Source organism: Halyomorpha halys, unplaced genomic scaffold, assembly GCF_000696795.3.
Source record: "Halyomorpha halys isolate HHAL.00 unplaced genomic scaffold, Hhal_1.1 Scaffold1127.1, whole genome shotgun sequence".
In the NCBI taxonomy this organism is placed as follows: Eukaryota; Metazoa; Arthropoda; class Insecta; order Hemiptera; family Pentatomidae; genus Halyomorpha; species Halyomorpha halys.
The window spans coordinates 136054-148559 of record NW_027110032.1 but is presented as its reverse complement, the minus strand read 5'-3'; the positions used below and the strand labels follow the sequence as shown (position 1 = coordinate 148559).

At 32.9% G+C, this 12506-nt stretch overlaps 1 protein-coding gene across 4 annotated transcripts in view; it reads right to left on the bottom strand.

Annotated features, from left to right (window-relative positions):
* The window catches only part of LOC106688424 (uncharacterized), a 124742-nt gene that overhangs the window by 93361 nt on the left and 18875 nt on the right, over positions 1-12506 (bottom strand). For all 4 annotated transcript variants that reach the window (XM_067048138.1, XM_067048139.1, XM_067048137.1 and 1 more), the window contains exon 4: positions 1680-1889. In XM_067048138.1, coding sequence (XP_066904239.1) covers positions 1680-1889 — 210 coding nt within the window. The remainder of the gene's footprint in view (positions 1-1679; positions 1890-12506) is intronic.

The following is a 12506-nucleotide window of genomic DNA, read 5'->3' as shown; positions in this document are numbered from 1 at the left end:
AATGAAATAAATGTTTTGAGACTATAATTTGGATAGTGTTTTTGAATTATTTAATAAAAAATTATGGATGTTATTATTATTTCGTTACAGGTAGCATTGCGACGTGAGTTATTTAGTTTCGGTTATTTTCCAAAAAACATTAGCATCAAAAGGATAAAAATTGTTTATTATCGCAGGACACGAACCGGCGAGGTGATGAACTGATCCCCGATAAGTCCAAATAACTTCTAACACGATAGATCGATAGTTAATGCATTGCAACAACACTAGTCTATTACATTATTATTATATATAAATATAACAACCTAAATTAGCATAAAATTGCAATGAATGCTCCAAGATAAAATTACGCAAAAAGTATCTAAAATAAGCATTCAATTAATCAAATAAACTTTAAAAATCTTGTGCACCTCAAAAAATATTAAAAATATATGAATTAGGTTTCTAAGTGATTCCTCCTGTCTATTTTCTTATTAGCACTAGACTTTTAAAATCCTGATGAGACATAAATTAGGAAGAACATAGCCACTCACTTCTGGCAGATATTAGAGATTAAAAACTTTAGTCGAAATCTTCCCCGATTAAGAAGAGAGGAAAGTGCATTCTGAATAAGAGTTAGAAGAACTTATAGAAATTATAGGGTTTTTGTTACGGGTTGTCTAGATGTGAAGGTGCAGCTCCATCAGTAAGGTGCTAAACCTAGTACTGGGCTCCACCACAGTAAAAAATTTAATAAAACAATGAAGGAAAAAAAGAATTGGTGATCCTTGGGAGCAGTGGCATGCGCAAACCCCAGCGCACTACCCCACTGCTCCCGCACCCCGTATGCCAGAAATGGCAAGGGAGGGGGATTGGAAAAAAAAAGGGTTGTTCAGATGGACTTTGTTATGGGTTGTCCAGATGTATCGGATATCGAATCGTGTTTGCCCTGAAGTACCGGAGTCTGATACCTTGCTTTACTGGATTTCCTCTGTCTGATTGAAGATAGGATAGTTCATATACGGACGCAAGGAGGAGGTAGACCCGATGTGGGGAAGGTTCGACTAACAAGGATAGGTGAGGCGACGATAGAAGATGAAGATGAAACAAAGAAGCAGACTGAGGCCAAGGGGGTTGAAATAAATTGCGTGCTGAGGGAGGCACCCTGATGTATGCCTGAACCAATATAGGGCGGATGCAAATTATAAGGTGCAGTCCCAACAGTAAGGCGTTGAACCGAGGAATGGACTGCACAGGGAAACGTATATTTAATGTATCGACAAATTAGTTAGGTCCAACTATCTCTCCTTTAAAATAAAGTTAAGCAATCAATAAGTATTGGCAGGAATGTGATGTGCAAACTCAGTGCACTAGGCCACTACGGTCACACGTCTTCTGCCAGAAAAGCTATAATGTGCCAAAACGAAAAAGTCTTTAAATTCAGTAGTTTCTCTGGAAGAATACCATCAAAAAATACCATGGAGCAGGCGTTGTTTAACGGCCTCAAAGCTTTCACTGTAAAAGTGTTTCTCATCGACAAGAGGTGATTCTGAAGCTTTCTCTAAGAGCAGTGTAACCTCCTAATTACAGTAAAATTGAATCAAATTGTGGCCAAGTTTTGATTGTGATTCCAGACCACACTACTGAACGTTCTTCAGAACTCTTCTACAAGGAACTTACATTAGCAGCTACCTACTCACCCGATCTAGGAGGTGGACTAGATCCGGGTAGTTCTCGACGAGCCAGATCTGGAGGTCGCGGTGCCCGTGGATCACCGCCTTGTGGAGGAGGCTCAGTCCGGAGTGGTCCTTGCTCAGCTCCACTCGAACCGAGCGCTCGCGCTTGATCGCCTGCGCCACGCGGTCCACGTCACCAGATGCGGCTGCCTCGTGCGCCTCCTCGATCCGGTTCTGAAAACAAAAGACAATATTCGTGAGTTTGTCCTTGATCGCAGTTATAAAAAAAAAAGAAGTTATTGGAGGTGCGGTTAGTGAAGAGAACACTTTAATAAACGGGGACTTTAATTTTTATGGCCCCTTCCTAATCATTTCTGACATACAGGGGCGGGAAGATATTTACAAGGCACCCCCTATTCTAACTATGTTGGATGGTCAAGTTTTCATTTCGAGGGACGATAACAAAAATAATCGATCCCTGGGCCTGTTTCGACGCCGCTGCAGTCAAAGTTGGCGCTTTAACTCGCTCGGCTATGAATGGCCCAGAAGTTATTTTATCTCCAACTATTTTCAGCAAGGAACTCTGGGTGTCAAACGAAAACAAAACTACATTCCTCCGTACATAGCTAAATAACACAGCAGTATTATCTCAGATGTTTCGGACGTAAAATACATCTTATTCTAGTTTCGGGGGCAAACTAAGGAAAGTTTGTCGGGAATGAGACAAACATAAAACTCATCAGAGTTACAGTAATTTAATTTCCCCTTTTCTTACAGCTTTTTATAATTTTACAAAGTGCAATATAAAAAGGTTTACTACCCAAGACACATACATATTATTATTTTAAAACTTGGAGGAGTTAATGATTGATCTATGTGACAAGTAGTATAGGACAGAAGCTGTTTGACACAAAACAATCCATATTTTGTTAATTGCCCATATGCTACAGAATATTACAGCACAAAGTGCTTTTTTTTACATTATATATATATTTTAACAGCTGATTATGGGAAAGGGTGTATAGTCTAGTACAAAAGACACCCCTAACTATATACAATAGTATAATTAAAATAAAAACAGATAAAATAATAGATAAGAATTATGCTTCTGAATAAAAGAGAAAAGTAAAATTAATAGCAAAAAATAATGATATTTGTAGACTTAAAAAAGAGTGCTTAAATTTTAAAGGCGGAGATTTCTAATAAAAAAAACTTAACCTCCTTCAAAAGTTTTTAATATATGTGTTTATTGGTTCACTTGAAAATGTATAATAAAAAAAAAATCATAACCGCAACTTTTCCCCAGGGTTACTGGCCTCATTTCTAGGTTTTTATTTTTTCATAAATGGCACCAAAGATATAGGTCACCTCAAAATGATCATCAGAACTCTAAGTTATCCTCAACCATTAAGTTCCAAAATGGTGCTTGGTAAGACGTTTCATAAACCCATAATTCCTATATGGATACCATCTATGATTTTTAATCATTACTCCAAAGCCAAAACTAAGAAAAAATCTAAACATTGTTATTTTGGATCAATTATTATATTGCAAACAATAAAATTTATTGTAGTAATTGTCTTAAGATCAATATTGGTTTTGTGAATTTTTAAATAAAATTATACATATTTTAAAAATCTACCTAGAGGTAATCGATAGTGACACAGATCTTATATTAGTACAAGAGCCGGGAAGAAAAAAAGGCAGATATCTCACACCAATTTTTTATTACTTTAATAGTTTTAAAAATATGTACAATTAATAGTCAAAATTGATGAGTCTGCCAAGTATAGGTAGAGGGAATAAAAAATGGCGGTTGTTTCAAAACCTTAAAAAAACATTATTTTTTCATTCGGAGCTCTATATCTTAAAAACTACCTACAAAACTAGAAAATTTAAAAGAACATTATTTAAAGATGAGTAAATTTACTGAAATATTACCCCTAAAAGAGCTATTTGCGTCCAATAGTTCTCGAGATATAGCTTTTTAAAAAGCAAAATTTCTTAAAAATCTACTGAAAGATTAGTAGTTCGTTAATTTATTTTGAGAAATCTATATCTCAGGAATTATGTGACGTACAGATGTCTAGTAGCCCTCAAATTAAAGCTAGTTTAATGGACTATAAAAAAGTTTATAACCTTGACCTTCGTAGGAATAGTAGTTTTCATGATATTTGTTAAGATATATTGATTTATAGTTGTTCGGACAATAAGTTTGATTTATGAAAAACGTCATTTCAGAAACCATTGGACGTACTAATTAATGTCTGCCTGCGCTCAAATTAAAGCTAGTTAAATTTACTAAAAAATAGTTAATAATGTTTATCTTTGTAGGAGTAGTAGTGTTTATGATATTTGACAAAATAAACTGACTTACTATAAAGTATTTTATGACACTTATCTTCGTAGGGGTAGTAGTTTTTAAGATATTCACATATGAATATAAATTTGGCAAATGAAAATTTGTCCAAACAACTATAAATAAATTTATTTTAGCAAATTTCATGTAAACTATTACTCCTACGAAAATAAACATCATAAACTATTTTATAGTTCATTAATACTAGCTTTAATTTGAGTGCTAATTGACATCTGTACGTCAAATGGTTTTTCAGATATAGATTTTTCTAAATAAATTGACTAACTACTGATCTTTCTGTACGTTCCATACAATCTGAAACGTTGCTTTTTAAAAAGTTATATCTCGTAAAATATTTAACTCTATCAGGGCTCATATTTTAGCAAATTTACTCTTCTTCAAATGACGTTCTCTTATGTTTTCTTGTGTTGTCCCTACTTTTTAAGATATTGAGCTCCGAATGAAATTTTTTTTTTTATCGCATTCAAACAGCCGCCATTTTTTATTTTCCCTTCCAATACTTGGCAGACTCATAAATTTTGTCTAGTAATTATACATAGTTTTCATTAAAGTAATCAAAAATTGGGGTGAGATAACTGCCTTTTTTCTCCTCTTGGGCTTTTGTACTATAGATTCCATTTAAGTAGAGAAAAGTTGAATACTCCGGGGATGGGTTTAGAGGAAAGGTCTGCTTAGAAACAGTTGCTGACTTGTTTTTACCAGAATATGGGAACGGGGAAAACGGCCGGGATCCGAAATGTAACCGTTATTTTCGGACGTGAATAGGAAAGATAATACGAAGAAGACCTGAGATAACGACGTCAACTATAACTCATCAAAACATCCTCGTAAGCAGTTCACCCCTCTGACGTAGATCATAAAGTCGATCGACATTGATGGCAATTTAATCTTCTCAATTAATATCTTAATAGATGAGGTAATTGATTGAAAAGCAAGTCCCAATGGCGGGGAATTCAAAACCTACTTACACAATTATTATTAGAATAAGAAGGTGCTTAGATAAATTAGACTAGATAGATAAGCTAAGTAGTAGTAAAATTTATAAATCTAGAAGACCCCGAAATCAAATCCTATGACTGTGCCTGTCACCAACAATAGTAATACAAAGCAGATGTTCTTGTAAAACCTTAAATGTTGCTAAAAAATTATATTAAATAAATATTTATACACGAATGATCAGGGAGTATTGTTACTAGACCAACGGTTCGGCAAGGAGGTGATTTTGTCCTATCACACTGGACCGCCACATTTTTCCCAATTAATGGTACGCACTTTATAAGACTGGGTAGACAGCGGTGGGCTTTCTTAAAACAGGGCTGATTCACGGCTACAGTAACAGAGTAAATAATCATTTGTCGCAGACGGATTTGAACCGAGTACAATTCCTAACCACTGAGCCACTCCGCTCCCATGTATATGTATTTAGATATTAATGCTAAATATTGTTCATTTTGTTTCTGATAATTTATTTTGTTCTTATCACTAGGTGTTTCACTCATGTATCAATTACTTATTTATCTGATTTCATTTTATTTTGTATACACATCCTTATTTTATTTTTATTATTATTATTCCTTTTGCTACTTTATTTGTTTACTCTATCCTAACCCCCCCCCCCCAACAAACCTCTATTGTACAAATCATACATGAATTAATTTAATTGTACTACTCGTAGCGAAAATTGTAAAACTGTAATTTACATGTACTCTGAAGCTCAGATTGTATTATTTTTTTATTGTATACATTGTAGGCAGGAAAAAAAAAATTTCAAGTATTTTAATAAGTACTTATATTTAGTGCCCCTTCAAAAACAATGTTCGTAATCACTATTTCCTCTAAATTTGAGGATGTAAGTTTTCCATTCGATGGCTTACTAACCTCTAAGACTTTAAGTATTCATTTATATCCCTAATTCGGTTTTTTGTCTAGCTGTTCTAAAATGTTGGATTTTTTAAAAAACATATCTCTAGACCCATAAGACGCATATATGACTGCCAGCACTCAAAATAAAGGAAATTTAACTTACGATAAAGTAGTTTGACACTTATCTTCGTAGGGGTAGTAGTTTTTATGATATTCACATATGAATATAAATTTGGCAAATGAAAATTTTGTCCAAACAACTATAAATCAATTTATTTTAGCAAATTTCGTGAAAACTACTACTCCTACGAAAATAAACATCATAAATTACTTGATAGTTCATTAAACAAGTTTTAATTTGAGTGCTAATAGACGTAACTGCTGGACGTAAATAACTCTTTTAGGTCATACAGTTTAGCAAATTTACTTTACTTTAAATGATGGTCTCTTAGATTTTCTATTGTTGTTGCTAGTTTTTAAGAAATATAGCTCCGAATAAAAAATTAATTATTTTTAATGTTTTGAAACAGCCGCCATTTTTTATTCCCCCTACCTATACATACATAGTTTTCAATTAATTAATCAAAAATTGGCGTGAAATAACTACGTTTTTTTCTCCTCATGGTTTCTTGTACTATTTGTGTTTTTTGTCTTTTTCATTATTTTTTTCTTCTTTCTATACTTTATTTTGTTAATCCTTCTTTTTTTCTCTTTCTTCCATTTCTATCCTTTTTTTTTTTTTTTTTTTTAATTTTTTCTCTTTCAACCCAATGTTACTTACCTCTTTTTTTTCCTTATTATTCCCCTCTTTAACATAAATAAAACACACCTAAAATACAAAATACAACTAATAATTACACTACATTAAAGTCATTTGATGATTACTAAGACTCATGCAAGAATACGAGATCTATGAAGACCGTTATGGACAGTACAGCTCTTAGAGAAAGCAGTCAGGGAGAACCTGAGGATCCAGAAATACACGTGCTGATGGTTAGTCACTAAATAGCCTGGGAAACCCTAAGCATAGAGGAAACTATAGCACATGAGTAAGGGAGGAAGAGGATATCCCAGGATATCGAGTTGGTGTTCCCGTATGCCACCTCGAAACAAATAAACATTTCTTACATAGGATTACCATGTGAAGGAAGTATTAAAAATACCCATTTAGTATTAATTAATGTCAACAAAAAAATTTACATTAGTTTCCTACTTCTAGCTATCGTATCATAAAGTTTTAGTTTTTTTTTCATTCTTTGGTTATTTGTTTACTTTTTTAAATCTTTTCTACTAACACTCTCTTATCTCATAATGTCATTCTATTTACGCAATATCAGTTGTACTCCTAGATGCTAACATCTGATTCATCAAAATGCGAACGTGCAACATGAACGTACTACTATAATCTATAAATAGATATTGACTTCTTAGTCTAGGCGTGAACTGAGACATGTCTGAGGCTACACCACAAAAATGTCTCGAATGGCACGGTCACTATACTATATCACTACACTATATCACTACGGCGCTGCAAAGTGTAGCGAGTTGAGGTGCGCGTATTAAACGCAATGTTTCCCAGAGTCCTCTCCAGTAGAAGCGTGCTTTTTACTTTATTTTATTCAACTTTATTTTCTGATAAGTGCTGCTTTCCGATATATTTGCATATTTTTTCATTATAACTTGAAAGAAAATTAGTATAAAATACGATAATCAGACCAAGTGTTCAACCACACCATAGTGTTCAATTTGTAGATTCAATTTATTTTTTCAGTTTTCTAGACACTACTTGCATATCTTATATTATACATATCTTCTTACCTACATGATATTATATTTCATCTGTCACTCTTTCAATCTACTACCATCCAATTTCACAATTATCAATCAATTAAAAAAATTTTTTATTATTCAGTTATCAATTTTTATCATTTATGATTTAATTCAATATTTTGTATAATTCTAAATTTGTTTGTATACTATTCCTTTTTAATTGTATGTTTCTCTAAATGTTGTTGTTATCTCTTTTATTCTATAGCCCTGATGAAGACCTGACATTCAGGTCGAAACGTCGGCATAAAATAAATAAATATGGTTTTGTTTATTTATGTTGTTCTTTGCTGACCGCACCCCCCGACAAACTTCTCCAATCGATAATCAGACCAATTTGAACATATGGAATTGAGCTCTGAAGCTCTACCAAACCATCAAATTCCTCCCGCATCCAATCCTTACAATCCAAAATCCAAAGTAAAATCCTTGATGCTCCTTATTACGTTACAAATAAACTCATCCACAAAGACCTTAACATCCCATTCGTTGTAGATTTGGCCCAAATACAGATATGCGTCGTTTCATTCCAAACTCCTTACCCATCCTAATCCATTAGTTCTTAATCTCTCATCCTTAACAATCTCCGAGACGCCTGAAAAGAAGATGCCCACGAGACCTTCTAATTTAAATTAATGCCTGAAGTACCACCAATGGGTGATTCCTTCTCAACATTTTCAAGTGTAAACGAAACATTCCACAGAATTACTTATTGTATTTATTATCTGTACAGTTGTAAATTACATTAAATAAATAAAAAACTAGAAAGCTGTACGTCGTTGAATGCTGAATGTCTGCTCTTTTCACCCATATTAACACCATTTCTACTTATATAATATATAATTATATACTTATATAATTATATACTTACATAATATATATAACTCCAAATATGAACTTCTCGGTAAAAATCTTTTACCACACCTATATTACCACCTTTAAGATTTAATGCCGTTATAAAGGCGAAATATCGGTTTCGAATTAAGAAAATATTTTCAAACGTTATATTTTATATCTCCGATTCTATTTTGTTAAATTAGATCTAGGCCAGTGTGGTCCGGTTAGTGCAGTTTATAAAGACCTAAGCGACTCCCAAGTTAGGTCCGGATTGGTTGAGCCGTGTTGAAGACATTTATATATTTTATTACACAATATTTTTTACAGCTATTAACTAACTAGATATAATGAGCCATTGATTTAATCATTAACCCAATGTGTGAATAACTAAATATATTAATATATATCAAACTTTCTATTGTATTCAATTAATCTACATCCCTAAATTTAGCAATTTCGAAGCATTGCCCTTCCAGTATTCTTATAAATACTAGTAAAGAATATTTTTAGATGAATAAAGTCAGTGTTACCTTGAGCCAGGGTAGGGAATTGACTGACCAGAACTGATCATATTTCAGAGATAAGAGCCAGGAATCGATTCATTGCTTTTGAAAGGCTAACATCGATGTGCCCCAAGTCCTCCCCCCCTCCACCATCGCACGCGGTCACGGAATGTCAACTTTATCAACAATAATGATCGATATGAGCGAATCCTTTGTGAATGTTCCCTTTGATGGCGGCTATTCAATGAATCGATTATTGTCTGTTTTGTAACATTGCGACAAATAATATAATGCTAGTCCCTACTACAGCTGCTATTCAATGCCACATTTCATTTTCAATACTATATTTGCTATTTGATACTTGTTCGAATCCGGCTGTGGTCGATAATTATTGCAGCCGTGAGTCAGCCCCAAATCACCTCCTTGCACAACCATTGGTCTAGTCCCTTACGAAGTACTGCACCTCTGACTCTTCTTGGATTGCCATGGTACAGAGTTAATTTTTAACAAAATATATTTGCTACTTGATAAGATATTTTATACTTAATCCTATATTTGCTAATTAAAATTATATTTATTACTTAGAAGAGGCAACGCACGTGAGACCACCGATTATAATAAAACTTTAGCGATACTATGTTCAAAAACATTAGAAACGTGTCCGACGGTTCTTGCCAATCTAGAAGACGATTAAATTAAATTAAATCCGTAGCGCTACAATCTATGGAGGTACTTTGCAAGGAAGTACTTCACTAGACCAACGGATGTGCAAGATTTGATCAGAATCACGCTCAACTCCCAGAGTTTTTCCCAATGAAGGGTACCCACTTCATAAGCCTAGGTGTACCCCGGAGAGATCCCGAACCCACAGGACTGACTCACGATACAGTGAAACAGAAAATAATTATCTGCCACAACCAGATTAAAACCAAGGCCCTTGGAGTTAAAAGTACAGAGCCTTACCACTGAGTTATCCACTTCTTTTAGGACCCGATAAAAAATACACTCTGTAATAATAAAATGATACTAGGTATGAATAAAATGTAATGATAAAAAATAAAATCTGGATCACTTCAGCACTTTAGTGAGCATAAACCTGAGTCATCACAGGGTAGACTGCTAAAACAATTCAGACCGACTGATACACATCGCACAAGTTTCTGCCGACTGGCTTCGTGAAGTGAACCAGTTAACATAAATATATATATAGTTGAGCGTAAAAATTTTAATATAAGAAGATAGTCAGGGTTGCGGTCAAAAAAAACAAACAAATAGTTTATAACTACTGGAAGATTATTTATTGACCGTGTGTAAAGATGAAAGGAATATGGTCCGGGTGCGTTCAAAAAAACTCAAATAGTAGAATTATACTATTTTATTGAGCCAACGTTTCGCCCCACGTTGCAGGGCTTCGTCAGGGCTAAAAAAGATACAAAAACATAGTTACAAAAGGAAAAAAAAGGAAGAGAAAAAAAAAACATAAATATAAAATAACAGGGGTATAAAATGTAAAAAAGTAAGATATAATACTTCTATAAATCTTACTTTTTTACATTTTATACCCCTGTTATTTTACACTTATGTTTTTTTTTTTCCTTTTGTAACTATGTATTTGTATCTTTTTTAGCCCTGACGAAGCCCTGCAACGTGGGGCGAAACGTTGACTCAATAAAATAGTATAATTCTACTGTTTGACGTTTTTTCACTGCATCCGGACCATATTCCTTTCAATTTTATAACTACTTTGTATCTTATGAAAAATCAGATTTATGGGTTTTGGAGGACGTTTGGAGAGCGTTTGCTAAAAACGACTCTGATCTGTAGACTAAATTTTTCCTGGAGAAAATTCTCTGAGCCGACAATATGGGAAGCGGTTTTGGTAATTTTTATAAATTTATTCTATTATAGTTATTCAACAGCCGAAAACAGATCAATTGTTTTATTATTACTTAACAATGCCATAATAACATCATAATATTAAAATAATTTAGACCAAATGACCTAGGGGAACAAAATATTTTTTTATGGAGAAATTAAGTTTGTATTTGTTTTTCGCACCCCTAAAAACTCTTAGTTACGAATTTTTGTAGTAAAATAATTTTTTCTTTAAAAATTAAATGACTTTTAATGTTTTCAAAATTTGCAATAAATTTAAAAGGACACCATAAATCTATATGAAGCTTAAAAGAGGCTTAGGACCCTGTAAACAGCACGTAATGTTAGCAAATCGGACCTTCCTAATGAAATTAGGCGCGGATATACAAAATATATACGAAACGTTTATAAAATTTTTCTTTATTTGAATCTACTTTATCTCTCATATAACAGAATACAAAAAATCTTAATACAAAAATTGCTTGGAAGAGCAGAAATTAAGCTTTGCAACAGTTGTAGTTAAGTTGCATTAGGATTGAATTGTGTGGAGTTTTGAAATCAAGCCCAAAATTTCTAATAGAATTAAAAATCAAACAATTCTTTTGATTTATATTGAAATTTGTATTTCAGGATTTTAAAAGACGCTAAAAAAAGATTCTTAATCCAGTTTTTACGAACAATTTTTTTTTTTATCTACTTTATTTAAAACAAATTTTAGTTTTTGTAATTGTTTACGCCCCTAAACTCATATAATAAAATCAATAATCCTTTGCTCTAACTCTACGAAAAACAAAACAAATCAATTTGTACTTAATATCGATTTAATACACGCAGAGCAAAGGTGGTAAGCCATAACATTGACTTTCTAAAAATATGTAATTTTTTTTTATAGTTATATATAATTGACCGTAAAGATTTAAATATAAGAAGATGGTCAGGGTTACGGTCAATAAAAAAGAAAAAATAGTTTAAAACTATTTTAATATAAGACGTTTCGCTCCACTTTGCAGGGCTTCATCACGGCTAAAAAGATACAAAAGAAGAAAACTGTGAATATTACAACAATAAGGTAATTTAAGCTAGGATAAATATTATGTAAAAATAATATTCGTTATTTATTTCTATTTGTTCTTTTTTTTTACCGTAACCCTGACCATCTTCTTATGTTTCATTTTTTTCTCTCTACAGGTTGTACACTTGTGTAATATTTGTCGACCTGTTGTCACCAAAAAAATGTTTCATTGAAATTGGTGATCTCTTATGGGTAGCCCTCCCTTTTTATATAACGTTTGTTTGTTGTCTTGTTTAAAGGCGTAAGACCTATTGGTTATCAACGCCTATCGATTGTTAAGTTACACACAGGCATTCACTCACGCGTACATGTACATGATTCAAACGTAAAAAAAAAATTAATATTAAAGATCTGTAATTTAAAAAGGAGGCGATGCGTCTTTAATCATTTAATCATCAATGTGATTTTAGCTTGCTCATCTATCAGAGAGCTTTAGGTAAATTTAGGGCCAACCCTATTCTTTTATTGTTGGTAAAAAGGGAGAGCATTATTGT